At 39.2% G+C, this 21800-nt stretch overlaps 2 protein-coding genes across 3 annotated transcripts; both read right to left on the bottom strand.

The window, feature by feature from the left end:
* Positions 1-5030: 5030 nt before the first annotated feature.
* Positions 5031-17339, bottom strand: sec31b (SEC31 homolog B, COPII coat complex component). 2 transcript variants are annotated; one of them, XM_005471383.4, is made up of 25 exons: positions 17186-17339; positions 16324-16556; positions 15563-15758; positions 15365-15460; positions 14735-14875; positions 14227-14469; positions 13468-13629; positions 12895-13047; positions 12571-12801; positions 12402-12476; positions 12191-12283; positions 11999-12107; positions 11732-11910; positions 11510-11636; positions 11253-11398; positions 10901-11074; positions 10639-10791; positions 10357-10549; positions 9881-10264; positions 9694-9732; positions 8988-9046; positions 8524-8649; positions 8320-8439; positions 8118-8189; positions 5031-6481 (listed from the first exon to the last, which is right to left on the bottom strand). In XM_005471383.4, the coding sequence occupies exons 2-25, from the start codon at positions 16524-16526 to the stop codon at positions 6302-6304; spliced, it is 3654 nt and encodes a 1217-aa protein (XP_005471440.1). In that variant the 5' UTR covers positions 16527-16556; positions 17186-17339; the 3' UTR covers positions 5031-6301. The 2 variants fall into 2 exon arrangements, with proteins under 2 accessions (XP_005471440.1, XP_005471441.1); XM_005471384.4 differs by lacking the exon at positions 9694-9732.
* A 238-nt stretch (positions 17340-17577) lies between these two features.
* ndufb8 (NADH:ubiquinone oxidoreductase subunit B8) lies at positions 17578-21797 on the bottom strand. Its single transcript, XM_003441795.5, has 5 exons — positions 21639-21797; positions 21270-21396; positions 20993-21092; positions 18477-18632; positions 17578-17735 (listed from the first exon to the last, which is right to left on the bottom strand). Exons 1-5 carry the CDS (start codon positions 21769-21771, stop codon positions 17643-17645), a joined length of 609 nt encoding a protein of 202 aa, XP_003441843.2. The 5' UTR covers positions 21772-21797; the 3' UTR covers positions 17578-17642.
* Positions 21798-21800: the final 3 nt, after the last annotated feature.

Genomic DNA, 21800 nt, shown 5'->3' with positions numbered 1-21800 from the left:
TCTTTAATCCACAGTGTTAAAAATATACATACAAATATGTACATACACTCATTTAAATCTTAATAAGTGCTGCTGAAGGTGCTTCAGTGTTGCTTAACTTGACAAGGCCAGGGTTTATTGCTTTCTCATTAGTAGTTTCTCTTAAAAATTATTTGTTTGACAGCACTCATTGGCTTGACTAACAATCAGAACAATGAAAGCCCAAGACTGTCAGGATCTAAGAAGTAGAACTGTACATTTACACAAGTTGGAAAGGTGTCTTCAAACAACTGTATGTAAATAGAAGTTATTCACATGTGTCACCACTGCCAAGGTGTAAACCAGGGGTGTGGGCCTCAAGGGCCGGTGTCCAGCAGGTTTGAGATGTTTCTTTGATCCAACACAGCTGATTTAAATGACTAAATTACCTTCTCAACATGTCTTGAAGTTATCCAGATGCCTGGTAATGAACTAATCATGTGATTCATGTGTGCTGACCCAGGGTGATATCTAAAACCTGCAGTACACCGGCCCTCGAGGCCTGGAGTTCCCCACCCCTGGTCTAAACTCTCGCACTCAGATGAAAGAAAATTGGGTAGGATGTTCAGGGACAATCTAGGAACCACCAAGGCTCAAGCCTGCTGTGAGATTGAAACTGCTGGAACACCAGTGCCACTGTCCACAGTAAGGCCAGTTTTATATGGCCATGAACTGCAAGGGTGCTGACCAAAAACAAAGCCTCTCTTTCAAAATTGAGAGGTTCAAGCTCAACTGAAATTTGCCGATGCCCACATGAACGAGCAAAATGCCTTGTGGAGAAAGGTTTTATGGTCAGACAAGGCAAAAATTCAGCTATTTAGCCATAGTGACAAGAGATATGTTTGGATGAGTAAACGTGAGGCTTTCACACCTAAGAACAGTGTACCAGCTGTCAAGCATGGTGGTGGTAGCATCATGCTCTGGGCTTTTTTGCCTTTAGTGGTAAAGGTACATTGCACAAAGTGGAAAGAATAATGAAAAGCAGGATTAACTACAAATTTATCAACGTCACCTCAAATCAACAGCTAGATAGTTGAAACTTGGACATAATTGGGTGTTCCAGCGGGACAATGAGACCAAACACAAATCAAAACTGATTTTGGCAAGCATGCTAACTTTAATCTTCTGGAATGGCCTTCCCAAAGCTCCGACCTTGTGGTCTACACTTAAAAGCCAGATCTGTTGAAGAAAACCAACCAATTTAAAAGACCACTACCAATTCTGCCAAGACTTTTTGTCAAATATGCAGCTAGGATTATATAAGAAACTGGTAGATGGCTACCAAAAGTGTCTGGTCAAGGCGCAGTTTGCTAAGACATTTAGCCAGATCCTAGTGGGGGTGTATGTATACTTTTGACCCTGTATGGATTAGAGAAAATCCAAAGGAAATTCAAACTTGTTCACCCAATTATTATTTTTTAAGTCAATAAAGATATATGCTATACAACCACTACACCTTAGAAAATTAACTGTTCAAATAAACATTTAAAAGCCCAATTACAAGGACGTCCATGCCCATTATGAGTGTATTGACCCTTCTGACCACATCTGTACATCAACTTCATTTTGAGTTCAAAATATGTCAAAATGAAGGTTTTTGACATTGCAGTGTTAAAATGTCTCCAGTGATATCTTACTCCATAACCCCAACCAAGTGTGAGTGTCTGTGAAGAAGCCAGCTGGAGTGGTTTGGGGGATGGCATGTTCCTGGTTGCCTTTGGGCTTCTGTGGCAAAGAACTCATCCAGTGTGCTGCTGGCATAAGTGGTCAAGTCAAATATAACCTCTGCCTGGTTTACACAGGCCAGAGAGGAATGTAGGACCAGTGTGGTCACAAGAGACCAGTTTAATATGTCAGACTGTATGAGGTTAAGGAGTATGTGTATCAAAAGAGTGATTCCAAAATCTAATCATGCAATTTTATGCAATTTTTTGTCTTTGTTCTTTATTTGCTCTGTAAGTGAAGGGTTGGAACCTCTTAAGTGTCATTATGTTGTTTGTGTATTAATGCCACATGACATTATGGAAAAAGTCTAATAAAATGTTGAAGTTTTACAGTCTTTATTTGATTATTTTGTTTTTTCCACCATCTTCCATTCCTGATTTAGAAGCATGAATTGCAAACCTGCCCCAGCTCATTTCGAATCCTCAGGTGGACCGGCCAAAGGGACACAAGTAAAAGACCTGCATTTCCAACTTTGCCCATAATTTTTTCTTATCGTCACAGCGTGGACAGACAGGAGGCAGACTGGGTGAATAAAAAGCAATCTGTTTATTCTGGCCGGTGTACAAAAGGTCTAAAGCAAAGTTCATAAATAAAGTGGTGAAATCCAATGACACACAAGTGCACACAACCAGAAACACACAAGGGAGGTTAACAGACACAAAGGCAAACACTGATGGGAAGACAACGCTTATATTTTCATACACATGAGGGTAATTAGCAGAAGTGGATGCGGGTGATAGTAATTGAAGACAAATGAGGCAGTGGGGAAGTCAAACTAAACACAAGACACTAGAGACGAGTAACTACCAAAATAAGACAGGAATAAATACAAATACAGACAGCAGCTTCAAACTAAAGGGAAGCAAAACAAAACACAAGGAATTAGACAGGACTCACTGAAAACTAACAGAGACTTGATTTCAAAGAAACTAGGAAGAAAAACTAAAAGCTAAATCGAAAGAATGGTCACAGCGACAAACTAACAAACACTATATATATATGTATATATATATATATATATATATATATATATATATATATATATATATATATATATATGTGTGTGTGTGTGTGTTTAAAATAACAAATAGCTATTTAATTCAGATGATATAACAAAGATGCAAATGCATTTACCTCTTACATATAAAAAGAGAGACAATGCATTGTCACAGACACTGGAAATACTGAACATTGTTGTGCCATATATTTAGTACTGTCTGATTATATTTTCTATTAATGTGTCTCTGTAACATAACAATAGTTAAGAAAAACAGAGTAAAATAAAAGCACATTTTTCCTCTGAAAAGCACTATAACAGAATTATAATTGTATATATAGATATATTCAAACAGTCTACATTAATACTGGCATCAAAATGTACTACTGAAAGTACTCACAGATAAGTACTTTAGATGGTTGGTAGACAGGGTTTGAAGTAGTTTGTGTTTGCAGATAGGGATTATGTGTTTTTTCTTCTTAACAATATGCAGAGAATATTTTTAAGTGGGACTGGGAGCGGACTAAAGTAGTATAACTTCGAAATCCCAGTTGAGTGGCGTCTGGAGGCATCATAATTTTATTAACTATAAATCTATGTCATCTTCCTGCATGACTGCATCCATTCGAGTCAGCCCATTGCAGCTCTACTAAAATCTGAACCTAAGTTACCAGTGAAGGCTCAGCACATCATGACTCAGCACGCTTCTGTGGTGTGATGTGGGGTGGTTTAAATTGCACTATATTACTGTCACACTGACATGACCGAGGTTACTCCGGTTCAAATTCCCAAAACATTCACACCACGCAGCTCTCGCAGCATCTGACTGAGAGCGACCAATCAGAGGGCGAGGTCCTGACTTCTGATCCCTGTGGCCCCATAGAGAAAGGGCGGGTGAAACACCTGTGCCAACTTGCAAACTTACTGACACTGAACACTTGCCGATTGCAGTTAATTTAATGAGTTGTGTAACGCTCCTCCAAGTGTGCAAATTGGGTCAGAAAACAAACAAACAGAAAAAAAACCCCCCCAGATCGTTAAGTGCAGACTTTGATGCATTCACGTGCTTTGTTGCAAACAGGAAAACGGATCAACATCTAAAGTAGTTTACCTGAGGGCACTGATGGGGGAAGCGCCATGATAAGCACCCATATTTACCTCCAGTAGAGCAGCTTGACTACGCTACACAGAGCCCTCTGCTGTTCACAGTGAAAATTGCTTAGATAACCAAGAAAACAATAGCACACTGTGAAAACAACTGCTGACGTAAAAACAACAAACTTTTAAATAATTGCTCTCATTGTTCTCTTCCAAAGTGGGACAATATATATTGAAATAGTGAATAATACTTTGAACTGTTTAGTTTTTGTGTAAATGTTGGTATGACAACACATTTTGATGGTTGTTTTCAATTTAACAGTGAGCATCACAGGAAGACCCAGTTTTCAACTTTAAAAGTCATGTATACACAATACACAACATGCCTTAATACATGAAGCTATACATGAAGCTGTGGAGCACCTTTTTATGGAATAAAAAATATTTGTTTTTGTTTTTTTATTGCACGGGTAAAGGATTCAGACACTGTATTGGCAGCGCTACAGATTGGTGATCTGTCCAAGGTGTACCCTGCTTTTTGCCCAGTGACAGCTGGGATAGGTTTCAGCCGGCCTGTGACTGTGGATAAGTTGAATAAGATAGATGGAGTGAGGAGATCACTGATTAAAGTGATCATAGTTCAACTGTTTTGCTAAACCACAATGTCATTGCCTTATTAGATGTTGGTACCAGTGACAGTGTGATGTCTAGTGACAGTATGGAGCAGCTGGAAGAGAGGTTTATATACTTTGCATCAACCATCCAAAGCAATGAAGTGTGTGCAAGAGAATGCAGACAATGTGGACTGGGTATTAAAGGTGATTTGCAGCAGGAGTGAAAGGAAAGCTTTACGAGATAGTAGTACGACCAGCTATGGAGGATGGTTTGGAGACAGGAGGCAGAGCTGAAGATGTTAAAGATGTTCATTGGGGGTGATGAGGAGAGACAGCTCCGGTTTAAGAGTTTGGAGACAAGGAGGGATAGTGGATATACTGGACAAAGGATGTTGAAGCGGGAGCTGTCAGACAATAAGGGAAAAACAAGACCACAGAAGTTCTTGGATGTAGTGAAGGAAGTCATGCAGAGGGTTGGTGCAACAAGCAAATGACCTCCCTTACAGGAAGCACTAGAAAAAGGACAAAAAAGTTGTATTGAATGTGAACAAGGAGACAGTTAATGTTTAGAAACGTGCAACCTTTTAAGTGAAATTTTATTTGAAAAAAAGATACCGAAATGAGTAAAGTAAGCAACATGGATTGTATAAATATCTGTGCAACCAAAATGGGCACACTGAGGCACTTCACTGCCTTCTGCTGCCACAACACACCAAACTATAAAGTTTCATGTTCAGCTACAAAACTCTTAGATCTTTGTTTTGTCAAATCCTTTAAGTCAAATCATTATTATGATCTAATCTAAAACTCGTATGATTTAAAAATGGGAACTTTAGGTTATGAAAGGATAAGATGTGGCCTGGATAAAGAGGAATAGTGTATCTTTAACAGAAGGAGTGGCTAACACAGAGGGGATGTTAGTTCATGTTCAGTTTAACATAAAATTGTGTACTTTTGTTTTACAAGCTGCCCCGTGAGCAATAGGGGAAGTAGTTAACATGCATACTGAAGCAACTCTGAGAAAAAAAACAAAACAAAATAACTTCAGTCTTTCACACAAGCTACCAGGAAATATTGTACCAGTGCTAATAGTGTGGAAGAGGAAATAAAACAGCAAAACTTGACAATCACTCTATGACATTCTTCTGTAGTACTTTGGCCCAAAAACACACATGGCACAATGAACTGGAAACAATCTAGAACAATCTAGAGCAAGTGTAGAGAACAATAAGATCTATGTTACAGTGTTTAAACGTGTTGATGCTTGTTGTTGTTGTAAAATTATACACACTGGAGTAAAGCGTGTCAGCCTGTTTCTCCCTCACACAAAGTACACCGACAGGGTGAATAGTAAGTGTCAACCCAGACTTTATTTTCATGATTTTTAGTCTGACCTTTGGAGATGAGAGTTCCTAGTCAAAGATGTTTGTTTCTAATGCTGAACTGGACTTATATATGCACTGGTGTGCAGTGTAATATGGAATATGAAAATGCACCGCTTTGTAAACTACCTCAATTCAGACTTTGCACCACTTGCTTCGTATATTACATCAACTCTTGAATGTACACAGAATCACAAATTTTGGAATACATTCAACTTTTTTTCTCATTTTTTTTTGTTTTGTAAAATTATCACAGCAACATCGACAACTCTCTACAAAAACCAACCTCACTGCCCAAATCAGGCAAGTCTTCTGGCAAGGAAACTGTACGGAGTGATGAAGACCACAATCTGTAATATTATCAGCCATTATTCTCATTATTGACGCAAGTCATCAGGCCAAAAAGAAATAAATACATATATAACAATATGGTAACACTGAAGTCTGGTTGGTGGTGACCCTGGAGGTTACACGCCCAGCTTGTTGGCGATAGTCATGACCACTTTGAGAATCGGCATGAAGGCAGAGATCTCGCTGAAGTTGCTGCTGCTGACCACCTGAGTGTGGACCTCCAAACCCCGCTGGTAGTTCTGGCTGGCCACACAGCGACTGATCTCATGGAGTCCACTCAGGATGTTGTGAGACAGCTGAGCGACAGTAAGGAAATTATATTATGTTTACAGTTTTTACTGTATTATGTGAGAAAATTGTGAAAAATCAAATTTACTGTTGCAGCTTAAGTCACAAAAAACGACAAATCTCAAGTTCTATATTTTCTTTTTTCTCCCACTTCTTCAGCATGGTAAACACAGTAGTTCTTAAACTGTGAAGTGACCCCCCCTGGTGGGAGCATTAGGTGCCTGCAGGTGGATGACTGAATAAAAATGCAGAGTGCGATAATGTTGAATAAATATTATTTAAATGAAGGAACATTAACATTCATCTATGATCCTTTTTTGTGGTAATAACTATTAATAGCAATTGTGTTGAAAACAGATGTTATCCCTGTAGATCGGGGGATCTACAGGGATAACATCTGTTTACTGGTGTGCTCATGGAAACTGGTTTGTACTGCACACTTAATTCTGGTTTTGCATTTATAGTGTCCAGTAAATAGGGATATAGTTTGTCTTGTTTTACTACTTTATTTCTCTGTAATGCATTCTATCTAGAGCCTCTCGAGTGCGCACTGATAGCAACATTCACATCAGTAAACTCAACTGGACGCTTGCTTACTTACAAATACATATAATGGACTAAGACTGATCATCCTCTCAGCTATCTTCACAAAGACCATGCTTTTTTACTGGCTGAGCCCTTAGTTGCCATTTGGATTCAAGTAGAGCATGTCCTGGCTCCTACAGTGTTTTTTTTTTAAGTCATAACAAGTAAAAATATCAGGTTTACAACTTCATCCTGATGTCTGACATGCACTGCAGCTTTTAGTTCTGTTATAAAAATTGTTTGTACTTTTAAAATTCAAGGTAACCTTAAGCACTTGGCAGATTAGCGTACACAATTACCTGCTGAGATGGATTAAACAGATCCTGGTACGTTTCATATTGTCAGTGTAGTGAGTACACAATGGTTTAAACATTTCTTTGGTCTGTAAATAAGTGGCCTTAAGTGTGTGGCATGTGCATTTATCTCGAACTTTTTAAAGGCCTAATATTTTATTTTATTTTATTGTATATACCCATAAACATTTATTCTCAAATTGACAAAAGCACTATTTTATTTCAGGTAATGCAGAGCACCCTCCACTGTACAGCGCTGACTTAACATTATAAACAAAGCATTGCTATGACAGTGGTGGCCCTTGACAAGGCTTAGCTCATTATGCATGTTATTTGTCCTTTTTTCTGAGGTTGAGTGTGTGATATCTTAATGCAACAAGAGTCAGCTGAATTTTATTTGTGGTGGTCAAAACGGAAATGGTGCAAACATGTCACGCATAGAAACACCTTTTTTTTGTGTGTGTGTTTTTGGCAGGATAAGATGTAAATAGCATGTGATCTTTTTAAGTCATTGCTACATAGTGAGAAGAAACCCAGTGGTTTTACCCTCACAACAAAATTTTAAGCAGACAAAAAGGGAATATCGAGAAAGATGAAGTGATACTGAGATTTATCAACTTTTACCTCAAATTCTGTTTAAGTACACAATGATGTATTCAGCATTTTTAAGTGCACTGTATCATTTAAAAGCAGTTTTTTAAAGTGAAGTTTTTCTGTATCAGTTTTTTAAAAATAATTTCTGAATTTGATCACTTCTGATCCTTACCGACTGCTCTCTCAGCTTATCATAAAGGTGCCCCAAGCGCTTGGCAGCATCATCAAGTTTTCTTTTAGTTTGCTGAAAGAGAAACACTTCTTGTCACTTTGTATCCAATAACAAAATAATTTTGTTGCAATTAACAAAAACATTTGCACCAAAAAAACACAGTGAAACCTAGATGGATGCAGCTACAGACAGTGGAACTTACTGGGTCTCCTGCAGCTAGCTGGCAGCGCTGCACCAGGCTGTCAAAGGTGGACTTGAGAACCATGTGCTCAGGAGGGATTTCTTTCTGCTGCACCTTCTCTGATGGCAGCTGCTGGAGGAGCTGAATAACACAAGCACAGAAATATAAGGTGACAAGGTGTTACTGTTGAGAATTCAGAAAACAGCCCCCTCGTTAGACACCAACCTGTACGCTGGGCTCTTGAGGGGCTCCAGGGGGTACCTGGGTGTTGTCATGGGGCTGAGCAGCCTCCACTGGGAATCTCATCACAGGTGCTGTGATGGGGGCTGGTGGAGTATAGTTATCAGGAACCTGAATATACAACAAAAAGTATATTATAATGAGTGAGAAAAAAAACAATGAACAAAGAAATTTAGTTTTGGTATATCAATAAACAACACATTTATTACATTTTTGCTAAATTGTTGGTGTAACATAAATTCATCTGTGTTTAATGTGAATGTGCTCGAGTTTTCAATGAAGGGTGAACTAAACTAAGAAAATCATCTAGTTTAGTTTAGTAAGCTCTCGAGAGAATAACAATGCTCTCCTCAAAGGAATGTGGTGCCGCACAACAATATAGCTGCTTTTACTACATTTGCAAGCATACAGCAAAAACAGTATTCTGACAGTAATAAATGCAGGCTTACCTTCTTCTTCCTGGGTCCACCTCGCACTGTAGGTGGGTCATTCCAGCCTTCTTGAGGTCCTGAATTGGAAGAATAATGTCAATTATTAAGAAACTACTAACATTTGTTGTTTAGATACACTCAAGCAACCAAGGATTGCCTACAAGAGACAATCTCTTTGGGCCCAGGTGATAAAAACACTGCAAGTCAAGCCATACAGATTTTAGCAGTTTATGCAGAAACAAACAAGCAAATTTTCAGGCAGCATCATTCACTCAAAGGCAAAAAACAAAAAGAAAAATTCTATGAATATCATATACTGAGTCTATTTCAGGTTAATTATGTAGCAGCTGCAAGTGTTAAAAAATGTCCCACTTATGCTTTAATTTCAAATAGCAATGTATATATATGCGCGCCATCTTTAATTTCCTGACACTGAATCATCTACAGTCTTGTCCGAGTCTAGAAAATTAATTTAAAGCTCACATATAAAAAAAATATACACCAGCTAAGTCTTTACATTTCCCTTAAGTACAGGGTAACACAAACAGCCATCAAGAAACCAGAACAAATGGAGAAGATCTGCACAATGGATTGCAAACCAACTCATGTTAATTTTGAGCTTCATTTGGGGATACTATATTGTATTGCACAGATATTTTTTTTCTGGTTCTTGAATGGATTGTTTGATGCTCCCTTATTCCATATTCAGCCCTAACCCTGTCACCTTGGTTTTCACACTGGGAATTCAGCCAGGGAAAGTATCCTGCAAGTCAAAAAGGAGTGACAGCGGAACAGATGTAAATCACCACGAGTAATACATTCCTGCTGACATCTGTAATTTCTTTCTTTAAATTCATGACTAAAAAAAATGTGGAAAGGTGTCAGGAAACAATGTAGCTGTGATCTCATACCAGTAGGAGGAGGAGCCACCACTGGAGCTGGGAAGGGCTTTACAGCAGGAGCTCCAGGTCCACCCTGTGGATATCCAGATCCGGAAGGAGCATAGGGAACAGGAGGTGCAGGACCCTGGTTGTGAAGGCTTGCTGGGTACACTGGAACCGGGGCTCCAGCCTGGGAGCCAGGTGGTGCAAGGCCTGAGGAGGTAGGTGGCATGAAGCTTGTTGGTGGCACCCCGGGGCTGGGCATGGGGGGTAGGCCTCCAGCAGCTGACGATGAAGGTGGCAATTGAGGCCCTGATAAAGTAGCAGCTGGCATAGAAGGAACTGGAGGTGGAAACGCTGGAGGTCCAGCAGTGGACGGTGACTGAGGCTGGAATGGCTGGTGAGGAAGGAAACCTGGGAAAAGCCACAAATGATTGCCATAACATCAAGAAACGAAAAAGGGCAAAAATTACAAATAAATTCAAATATTCTACAAATGGTCAAACCTGAAGCCACAGCAGGATGTTGGGGGTAGGAGGGTCTCAGGGCAGGGCGGGTTGTACTGGGTGGCAGTACATGAGAAGAAGGTGGTAGACCAAGCCCAGGGTTGGTTGGAGCAGCTTGAGGGGTAAAAACCGATGGCAAAGGAGGCTGCTGTTGTGCAGCCATCTGAGCAGCAGCAGAGGGCTGGTAATGACTCTAAATAAAATACAAATGAATACAAATTAAATACAAATTCATTTTGGAAAATATATTTATTATTCATTGTGTTGCTAACAAACGGATACCGTAAACTGTGCTTTTGATGCAGGAGTTGGAGCAGCAGGAGTGGGCTTCACAGTGGACACACTGACTCTGTTGAAGGTGTTTGGAGGTTGCTGTTGGACAGGAGCCTCTCCCTGAGCGTGAAACAGCCTGTTTCTTAGCATCACGATCCCAGCCTGACAAGACAAAATTGGACAAACATGCAGATGCAGTTATTAGAAATCAAACAAAGCAAAGAAAAATGAATGGTGCCATTTATAATTAAATCATTTATAGCTATTTTACTTGGTCTGAGTTCTCAGGAAGGTAGCTCAGGGCAGTGGTCAAGCTACCCTCTGCAGCCAGTATGCCAGCATAACAGGTTAGCTTCTCAGCCAGGACTGGGCTTTGGACCGCCACCTCACAGTTACGGAGACGTTCAATGGACTTTCGCAGCATCATGACTTTCTCAACCAAATCCTGAAACACAAATAAATGCCTTTAGACTAATAGATTCTTCACTGGCAGATAACTGTATTCCCCCCACCCCGAATCCTCTCAGTAAGTGCACAGCGGCTCATTAAAACTTTGCTCAAATAAGCAGAAGAGTTTGTTCATCATTGCTAGAGGCACATAAGAACAAATATTAAGATTATACCTCTAGACCAAGAGGAGAAGAGCAGTCTCTATGCAAGGCCCAGCATTCCACTAGCTTCTCAATGTTTCCAGAGCAGATGTAACACAGACACGCCTGCAGGCAACGTTTCTCTGTTCCCTCACACTCCAACCGGCTTCCCAGCGTATCTACCATGATGAATAAAAGAAAATTACAATTTTAGGAATAGAGGGAAGACTGAAATTAGAACAGATACCATGAGCACAGGTAGATTTGGTACGAATAAGGTGGATACTCACCGCACAGGCGAGCAAAGTCTTCAGGGTGAGCATAGGTCAGGAGAGCAGCGAGAGCTTCCTTCCAGTTGTCCAGCTCACAGCTTTGGACTATGTCTTTCCAGTTCTGGGTCACCACTGATGATATAAGCTGCAGTTGGAACAAACACATTAGCTATACATTCAGGAAAAACATTCATTTCATTGTGGTTGTATGAGCTGGACCACTATTAATCATAATCTTACCATTGAGATGCTATTCTTTTGTTTGCTTAGGTATTTCTGTTGAGTTTTCTTGAGCAGTTCTTCTCCTCCGCTGATAGAAAGCAGGATTGCTTCAGCGTAGCGACCATCATTCAGACACAGATCCACAGCTCCCTCAAAGTTACCAACCAACAGCGCCTGACTTATCAAACCATCGGTGTCTTAAAAAACAGAAGGAGATAATCAATGCAATCATAAAATCACAAGTAAATATCAGATAACAGTAGATTTTCAGAGGAGAAATTTTACCACATGACACTGGGATCTGAAAGTTAGAGTTTTCCTTTGGGGTCTGGCTGAAAAAATCTGCTGGTGACACAGAACCTGAAGTTCTAGCTTCAGCTGCTTCACCAGACCTCTGGAAATAACAAAGAGTGTTTTAAATGGAACAGGAGACACACAGCTTGAAAACAGATACCGTACATTTGCAGAAGTGCTGACCTCAGTGGAGAGTCGCTGCATCTTTTCTGCCAGATCTTTGGCATCCACTCCATGTCCATTGGGTTGGAAAGTCTTCCCCAGACATTTTGAAATCTGAATAAGCACAACAGGAAGTATGTGATATGATTTAGAGGTCCAGTGCATTCACAGAAATTTTAAAGTTAATGTTAAATATCAGTGACTAGCTACAGTCAAGTAAGAGCCATGATACCTTTCTTTCCAATTCATCCTTGCTAAACCCCAAAAGTTTGAGGAATTTAATACGGGCTTCATCCTCAAAATTAACCTGTAAATTAAAAGAGTGAATCAGCATACAGGATAATAACACCCAAAACTGACTGACAAATTTAACATTAGGTCTTAGTATCTGGATGCCGAACCAGAAGGAACTTCCATATGTCCTGCTCAGCATCTGACTTGGCGCTCTGAATCTTAGCCTGGCAGTAACTGTTGAAGGAACCTGACTGCAGCGCTGTCTGCAGCTCCCTAGAGCGCTGCAGGAACTCGGTCTCTGTGGTAACTTGGCTCACAAACACTTGTCTAGGGACGGGTTGGGGGCTCTGGACTGGAGGCAGCTTGGGATTCTCAAATGTGATCAGCTTTCCACCAAACTAAGAAACAAAAACAGATCATATATAAAGATAAATGTTCTGTAGTTTTTAATAGAAGAAAATTGCTATAAAAACATTAAATGCTCCACTTACAGCAAAGGAAGCTCCCACTGGTCTGCGCACCCACTTGGGTGGCTTCTTGAGAGGAGGAACTATGGTGTCCTGCACTTGAGGCTGAGGAACTTGCAAAGGAGGCAACACCTGCCCTGTACCAAAGGGATCCATTGTGTCAAATGAGGAGGATATCTGTTAAATAAAACAAACTGTTGAAACAAATATGCTGAAACAATTAACTGATTGAAAATATTGCAGCTATTTTGATAAATACTTCATAGATCAAGCAGACAAACAAGACATTTAAACATATCAATATTTCTGTTGTAAAACTGATTAATATTTGTAGCAATTTTTAACAGCCGATGATCAATCAACTATTTTAATGAATAAATATAATTAGCTGTGACCCTGCTTCATGTGATAACTTTCAACTATGATATAGCCATCTTTCAGACTTAATGTACATGTGTTTATAAGTCAATATTAAGTGCTTTACATGGGCACCATCTTGTGGACAAACAATGGAGGTCAGACATGGTTTAAACAAATAAAACTGTAAATACACACACAGTTAAATTCAAAATCTTCAAAAGACAGAGCAAACATTACTCTTTCAGCTGTGCTCTGCTGCTGAGCCTTCAAGCTCCCTCCCATCACAGAGTAAACAGTGATTCTCCCATCAAATGATGCTGTTGAAAGCAGCGCTGGATTCCTGGGGCACCACTCCACATCAAAACACCACTGGTTAGTTGTTGGAAGCTCATAGATTACCTAAATAGAAGACACAGCTTTCATGATTGGAGGAACAAATATAGGTAACAGCAATGAGGGCTTATTCACTCATAATACACAGGATTCTTGCCACAAAGTTATCCGAGCAGCTCCAACTCGCTTTAGGGTGAGGTAGGTTGGGGAGTTGTATATTAGCTACTTAGCTAATTGTGTGTCACAGATGCAACAGTGGTGCTGCATTGCTGCAGCTCTGCAGTCAGTGAGAAAGGAAAGACAGACTCTAGGGAGCTTCATTCCTGCTTCAAGGCTATATCAGGGTAAAGCATGAAATGAAGGTTAACCTTTTCACACACAGCTGTCATTTAGCCTACTAACTAGGGATCAAGTGTAGCTTATCCCATAAGTGGATCGATGTCAGCTTAAAAGGCAAAATGATATTACGTCATAATATTTGCCTGGGTTTTTTTTTTTTTTTTTTACTTTGAAAACTATAGTCTTTAACAGCTGGTTTATATGTGTAAAACCTCTAAGGGAAACATTAACCTAATAAGGTGGAATAGCTCAGTAACTTATAGGCTTGCACTATATAACACTTGCAGACTCCCTGATACACGAGCAGTAATTAAGATGACGTACCTCTCCTGTGTTTGGATTCCAGCAAAGGATCCGATTGTCTTTAGCACTACTAAGCAGGAGCTCAGAGTCAGCCTGGCTCCAGGATATAGACAAAATTCCCCTTGTATGGTTCTCCAGTACTTTAAGAGGTGATGTGGCAAAGCGGAGGTCCCACATCTGGATCACTGGCAGTCGGTCATCTTCAGAGGCCAACACCAACTGAGTGGCCACATCAGGGTGCCAGAGCATTCCTGAACAGTGCATCTGAAATCACATAAAAGTATAGAGTTAAAATTATGATTTCATTTCTACAGCATGCAACATTAAAATCTGCATTTTTGCTAACAAATGAGCCAAATTACTGAGCATCCACAGCAAAACAGGATAAAAGTGGGATTTTGCATTGTACAAATAGTCTTCTCTCAGAAAACACGTGTTGCTTTAAAGTGATAGATGAGCCTTTTTGACTTGTTCACATGATTTCATTACTTTCACAGAAGGAACTCTGGACTTTATTTAAGCCACCAACCCTGTTGCTATGATCACTGATCTTGATGATGGGCTCGTTCTTTCTCAGGTCCCAGACAACTGCTTTCCCGCTGGGGTTAGCAGAGGCCAGGATGTGCTGAACCTGTCGGTTCCATGAGACTACACTGATATCTTCAGCAGGCTGAAAAAGAAAAGAAAAAACAAAAGTTGTTAGTCTAAAACAAAAACAAGTCTACCTGTGAGTCTTACTACAACAGATCCCCGATGATTAGGGGACGGTTTGACATATGAGCAAAACATAAGTACTGGGTGGCACTAGACATGTTGATTGCCATAGACTTGGAATGCTTCCACTGGAAAAAGTGCTATGTGAAAAACATCAGTATTAGCCAGAACTTCACAATCATTACACCCAGGAATGCAAATGCCATGCAAACACTGTTTGTTTCTGTTACGGAAATATCATGTAACCATGGTTTATTCTAACAGCAAGGACTCCCATGAAATACAGACAGCCTGTGCAGACATGTTTTATTCAGCTATCTTGATTTTGAGGAGAACAAGGTTATACCCGAATGTTGGTAAGAAGTATAGCCACCAAGGCTTAAATTTACTCCTTAGCAAGCATTTCAACACCATGACAAACCATGTGATCTCATCATGTACTCACCTGTGTCTTTGCTCCTGGAGTCATAGGACTGCTGAAGTTGTTTAGATCCCAGATGTATATCTCTGAATCATTTGCTCCTGATGCAAGGAGGTTACTCTAAAAAATTAATAAATTAAAACATCAATCAGAAACACAGAGGGATGTCGGTACCGACACTCTTTGAATGACAAAGGAAATCACCAGCAGGTTTCTATTTACCTGAAAAGGATTGAAATCTAATGCTCGGACAGGTCCTGTATGTTTGTCAGATTGTCCCACTACAGCCTCCCCAATGGAGTTCATTATTGCCTCTGGATCATAGACAGTCAGTGTTCCATTTTCACTACCACCAACCAGCCTTCCTCCAGTACCATCTGCTCCACTTCCAAAATTTACCCACACTATACTATGCAACCTATAAAAGACATAGTAAGTTATTAGCACCCAGTGATAGACTGCATAGTACTACAAAGGTTATATGCTTTATTTCTTTAACATGTTGTCTTATGAACAAATAACTACACTAAATATCTTAAAAAATAAAAAATTGGATGAATGAGTCTAAGCAAGACGTGAGAACAATTAAAAAGATTGCAAATGAGCTACATTAATTTAATTATTAATAAGTAAAAGTTTATGTTAAGATTGCACTAGTTTTATCTATGTGGTATCAAATTAACTGGCAGGCCTGAATTTACTTGTTGATACAACCACTTGAAAACATTCAGTTTTATCAGTGTAAGGAATTTACACGGGCAAGTCACAACATGAAGTGTCCCTTCTGTGACAGTCACTGTCTGCAGGTTGTGATAAAACTAACCGAAGCAATCAGAGAGCCAAGAATCATATCAAAGCAGCATAACATGGTAAAACTTTTCCATGGTTGCTGATATGGGCTGTGTGGAAACAATCAGTGGTTTATACTCTTGCCATGAATGTGTGGTCTTGTGTGGTCATCATTTATCTCTTCTTTACGTTACCTGTTTGTAGTTGCCAACGACCCTTTGAGTTGCATGTCCAGAGAGGGGTCAGAAAAATCCATCTCAAATATCTCTATAGCAGCTGTGGTGTTGAAGGAAGCATCAAGCTGTTGTGCTGCTGTTCCCAATGCCAAGTATATAGGATGGTGCCCGGCAGGACTCCACGCCTGGTGGGCAGTCCTCTGGATCTCTTTCAGCCTCATCTTCCTCTACAGGTGTTCAAATTCCAAATCCTGGACAGCAGAACAGACTCCACTAAACCAATTACACTATATCCCAGTCCCTAAATATATAATGGTGGCTTATTAATAACCCAAAATTCGCATTTATATCTCGAATATTCTTACTTTCCAGAGTGCCTCAGGCTATTACCTTTAACTGCAGTAACTTAATCGTCTATACATATATCTCGCTCTCGAATACGGTTGTGCAAAGTTATATGTTAATTATCACAGTGAAATAAATGAAGTTACCCTCTAAATTAGACTATCGTTAAGCCCCTTTTAGGCAAGCTAACATAACATGTAGTTAGCTTTTATTAGCATTTAGCAATCATGTGTCAGAAAACGTAGCGTTAGCTTTCGTCGGTTAATAACTTTGTAAGAGCAGACACTTCTACTGGTCGTGATCTCATTCTATTTGTTTTAATGCTACATTAACCGCTAATACACGCTGCTACTCATTTTTAAATCACGAGCTAACGCCGGGCTATTTAATTCCGGTGCACAAACGGACCCGATTTTTATTGCATGCAAGCTAGCCAACAGCCACCACCCCAGTTAGCATGTTTTAACAAAAAGGACCACTGGGAGCCTTAAAACTCAGCCCAAAAAATATAAATATGGCCTTGAGAGAAACTTACGTCAATTTATATGTCAGAACTTGACTGCCCGCATCTACAACAAACTCGAGAGCTACTTTACAGCCAAGCTAGCAGCTCAACCACAGCCGGAGTCGGACCAAAGTGCTTTGCCGTGTTGTCACTACGGTACGGTAGCTGACAAGGACATTCCTCACGGTGATCTGAAGAGTAACTTCAGTATTATTACTGAAGTTACTCAGTAATACTGAGCCAGAGAAAGTGTATAGACTTACACCTATAGGTCATGTTCATTGCTAAGAGTACATTTCATTTGAAAATTATTCTGTTTTATCAAAAGTCGAAAATTAACATTTAACAAAACAGCAAGAAGGCAAGTTGACATTCTTTCCAGACATAAATAATAACAAATCACCGCAAAGACACACTTTTAACTTTTAACATAAGTCTTTATTCTTGACAGAAATATATATACACAAGTAGAATCACATTTTAGTGATTATATTTCGTAATGTTTGACTTCTTCCGCCTGTTTTTCAGGATCTCCTCCTTTCTCTAAGTACAGGTCATTGAAGGGATATTGCTTCGGTGCCTGGATAAAAACAAAAGACAAATGCTTAAATGAAACTTTGTACACCAACAGTGTTACTGTATAAAAAAGGTGATTCTAACTTTAACATACACTGTTATATAATTACTGAAAATAAAATATTCAGTAAATATAATTATGGAGGTCATGTGTTTTGCCACATGTTTAGTATCTTCCCATGTATCAACAATCATCTGCATATGCCTTTATTAATCCCTAATTTCCTTAGGGATTAATAAAGTATTCTGATTCTGAAAGTCACTCATGAAAATGAAAATCGGCTTCTAGATTGCAAAAGGATCTAGTGTTAATAAGAAATCTTTATTAATTAGGGTTCATTTAGGGGTATTGTCTTGATCCATGCTCAACCATCCAGCTAAGACTGAGGTCAAACTGAAGAAGTCGCTTGGATAAGTGATGCAATGTTTTTCTCACTGATAACAGAACGTCTAGAGGAACAGAAATAGCTTTCTGGGGGTTTAGAGGGGTCCATCCTTCTAACTCTGTATCTGGCTCTGACACCATGTCAATGTCAGAGACATTTAGATTTTTTTTAAAAAAAGAAGAAAAAACAAGAATCAAACCATAAAAAGTAAGCTATAGTGACTAAACTAAACTATAAAATTGAAAGAATGATGATCCAGCCATTTTGAAGCTGCTGAGAATTGTAACAGTGAGGGGAAAAATAATAAAAAAAACAACCCCCAAAGAAAACAGAATTCTTGCATTAAGGTGTGTACTTACAACAGGTTGGTATGCTGGAAATTTCTCTCCAACATAAAACATAAACAGCATGAACCCAATGAAACCAAACAGTTGCTTGCACATTGTGGACCATGGCACAGGGCTGGGAGATGTATCCACACGGTTCCTGATGTACATGTCAAAATCCCAGTGCATCTAAGAGGTAGAACAATCACAGATTAACTCTCAAACGCAATCTTAAATCGCTTATCTTATAATTTTAGTCAATTTGTGACAGCTCAGAAAACTGCATTCTGCAAAGACAACTGGGTCTCAGCCAGGCTAAACTGAACACAGTTCCTTGTTAACGGTGCTGACCTCATTTTAGTTGCATTTTAGCCTGGGCCCTATCACAGGAAACAGGTTTTAGTAAAACAGAGGGTTTTTAAAAAAACAAACAAAACAAAACAAAAGACAGATCTGTGAAAATCTAGGTTTTCTGTTCCTGAAAGAGAGTTAGCTTAAACTCTGATTCAATTACCATGGTAACATACTCTTTAAAACTATCCTGCTCACTGGCAGATTTTCTTCTCTGACTCATTCCCTCCTGCTGTACCTGAATCAGCTGAATGACACTTGGTTTCATTTCATCATTGAAATATGTTTAAGACTACATGTATTTGACTGACTTTTTAAAATGCAGGCTTCAGACATTCTGTGTTAAATGGTAAACAAACTGGTTCTTATATAGTGCTTTTCTACTTTAGCTGAGCACTCAAAGCGCTTTATACAACATGCCTCATTCACCCATTTACACAAGCAGCTTTTTCTATGCTCAATTGCTTTCTAGGTTAGTATCTTGCCCAAAGATATCTGGCAAGCAGACTGGAGCAGCCAGAGATCTAACCACCTTCTAATTAGTAGATGACCTGCTCTACCTCCTGAGCTACAGTCAACCATGAACATTTCATTGTGAAATGTGTTGACAGGTTCAGTTATTAAATGATATCAAACAACATTTTTTAAATGTGTCTGAAATTCTGAGTCTGAACCTTAACACATTTTCCACTTAAAATCCTCTCATTCACTCTAAGTGGGTCTATCCAGGTAGAAGTGACTCTGAATCCAAGTGCATTTGTATGGCTGGACAGATTGAAATGAATAAGGATGACAAATTCAGACAGGATTAGGCCTGGATCCACTGTAGATCCAGTCATTTCCCCAGCTCATCCTGTCCTGATCCATTATGATAGCCATTGATAGTAGCTTATTTTGTCCTACCACGACCTGTATACCATATTTAAATGGCTCATCCTTGCAAAGTCATACTGAAATGTCTAAAATCTAACTGACCAACATGTATAGCTCTATAAAATCTTAGATATTTCTCATAAAATGTTTGCGTTTACTGATAAAACTTAACATTCTATATGGACTCGGAGAGTTGCCCTCCATATTTTGAGTTGAATGTAAAACAGCTAACATTACTTATAAACTATAAATCAGTAAGATGTCTGCTATGGGTATAAGAGAGTTATCATCTATCAATGAAGGCTGCTATTAGATTAGACCATAAATGGTGGAATTGGGGAACATTAAAGCAGAATCTGATCCGCCTGGAGTTAAGTAGGTAGCTATCTGAATAAGTAAAACCAAAGGTCTATCAGTAAATCTTTTTCTCCATATTTTTATCATAAGTTTCTGTCAAATACATTTTGTGTCAAATTATAGATTATTTAAAATTAGGAATGTAGCTTCTCCTATATCAAACTTTTACACTGCATGATAATGAGACAGTGGCCTAAACTTTTTAAAATTACTCCTTTCTTCCCAGATAATCATCAGGGTCAACACTGACACACATTCATATTCCTTGATATACTGTATTAAAAATGGAAGGTATGCTCTTTATTTACTTATTGCCCAGGTGAATCCCAATATCAGAGCTACACTGATGATGTCTTTCTTTTTTTGTCTACTTATACACGAGCTTAACTCAGAATTACAGTCGACTGAACTAAGTCTGATCAGCTGTTCTGGAACTGAAAACTCAGATCTGTCAGAGTTAATCACCAGAGACATTATATTTCATGTTAGTATTAACAAAAAAAAAAAAAAACTGAACTCTTGCTAGAAAAATATTAGTGTGATTGCAACCTAAATATCTGAAAGAAATATTCTATATGGATAAGTTTGTTAAATCTTACATTTAATGGATATATAGTTTTAATTTTAAAAACAATATAATTCAGTAATGACAACATCATAAATAAAAGGCAGGGTTTTTTCCTGTTTTGAAATGTGTTTTGGGGGCTTGACTACACATGCAAGCACTATTGGTGCATAAACACTTAAAGCAACATACTTGTGTCCATTTGATAAACAAAAACGTAATAGGAAAACCTGTAAAAAAGGTTCCACTCAGACAATCTAGACACAATTATTCAGGTAAAACTGCATAATTACTACTGCAATGCATTTCAAATAATCAGCTGCTGTATGAACCACCATCATTATACTCATGATTTATTCAGAAAAAGGACAACAATAGCTTTTAATGTCAGTCGGTATCTTACCGGCTCTCCCCAGTTTCTCCTCAGGTCAGGGTGGTCCCATTGGTACCAGGGGTCTCTCTCTTGCTGAGATCTTTCTGGCAGTTTTGGATAATCACCAAAGCTACAAAAACACAGTAATTGCTAATTATTTTCTTTGCAATCTTACAGTTTGTTTGTGACTTAGCGTTATAAGAATGAATGGACTGGACAGTCATTTTCGCCGTCTACATTAGCAGTACCGGCAAAAGCAGTTAGAATTACAACAACAATCATCAGACTTGTTAAAATTAAAGCTCACCCCTCTCCATTGTCGGGATATGGTTCATAGTCCTCAACTCTCATGTTGTACTTCTTTGCAGCTGCAGCTCTCTCTTCGGGGGTCTTCGGATATGGCCCAGGCAGGCTGTCCTTTGACAAGCCGGAGGCTGAAAGAGCAATAAATGCATATGTGAAATTGTGGAAGTCAAAGCTTGCTGGCTCAAAAAAGGAAAACATGAGAATTTTATTTTGTCTGCCTGCACCCTCATAGAAGAGCAGCCGCCAAGCTAGTTTAAGCTAACCTTAGCATGTCAAGGTTATGTTCATAGGAGGCTACAAATGTTAAACCCTGATACACACCTCCTGAGAAATTCATTGTACAGCACTACCAGACTAAGACACAACTAACCTGCTCTACATCCCGACAAAAGGGCTGAAATACCAGACCCCTTTCCCTTAGACAGAGCTTGGGCCCACCGTCGGAAACCAACACCAGCCATGTTTACTGGCTGCTGCTGTTTGACATACTCTGAAGTGCGCATGCGCAAGATTTCAAGTACGGTTCGGCAGA

The sequence above is a fragment of the Oreochromis niloticus genome, linkage group LG8 (genome assembly GCF_001858045.2).
Source record: "Oreochromis niloticus isolate F11D_XX linkage group LG8, O_niloticus_UMD_NMBU, whole genome shotgun sequence".
Lineage (NCBI taxonomy): Eukaryota > Metazoa > Chordata > Actinopteri > Cichliformes > Cichlidae > Oreochromis > Oreochromis niloticus.
Note: the sequence above shows the minus strand (reverse complement) of the source record. Positions and strands in the feature narration are given on the sequence as shown.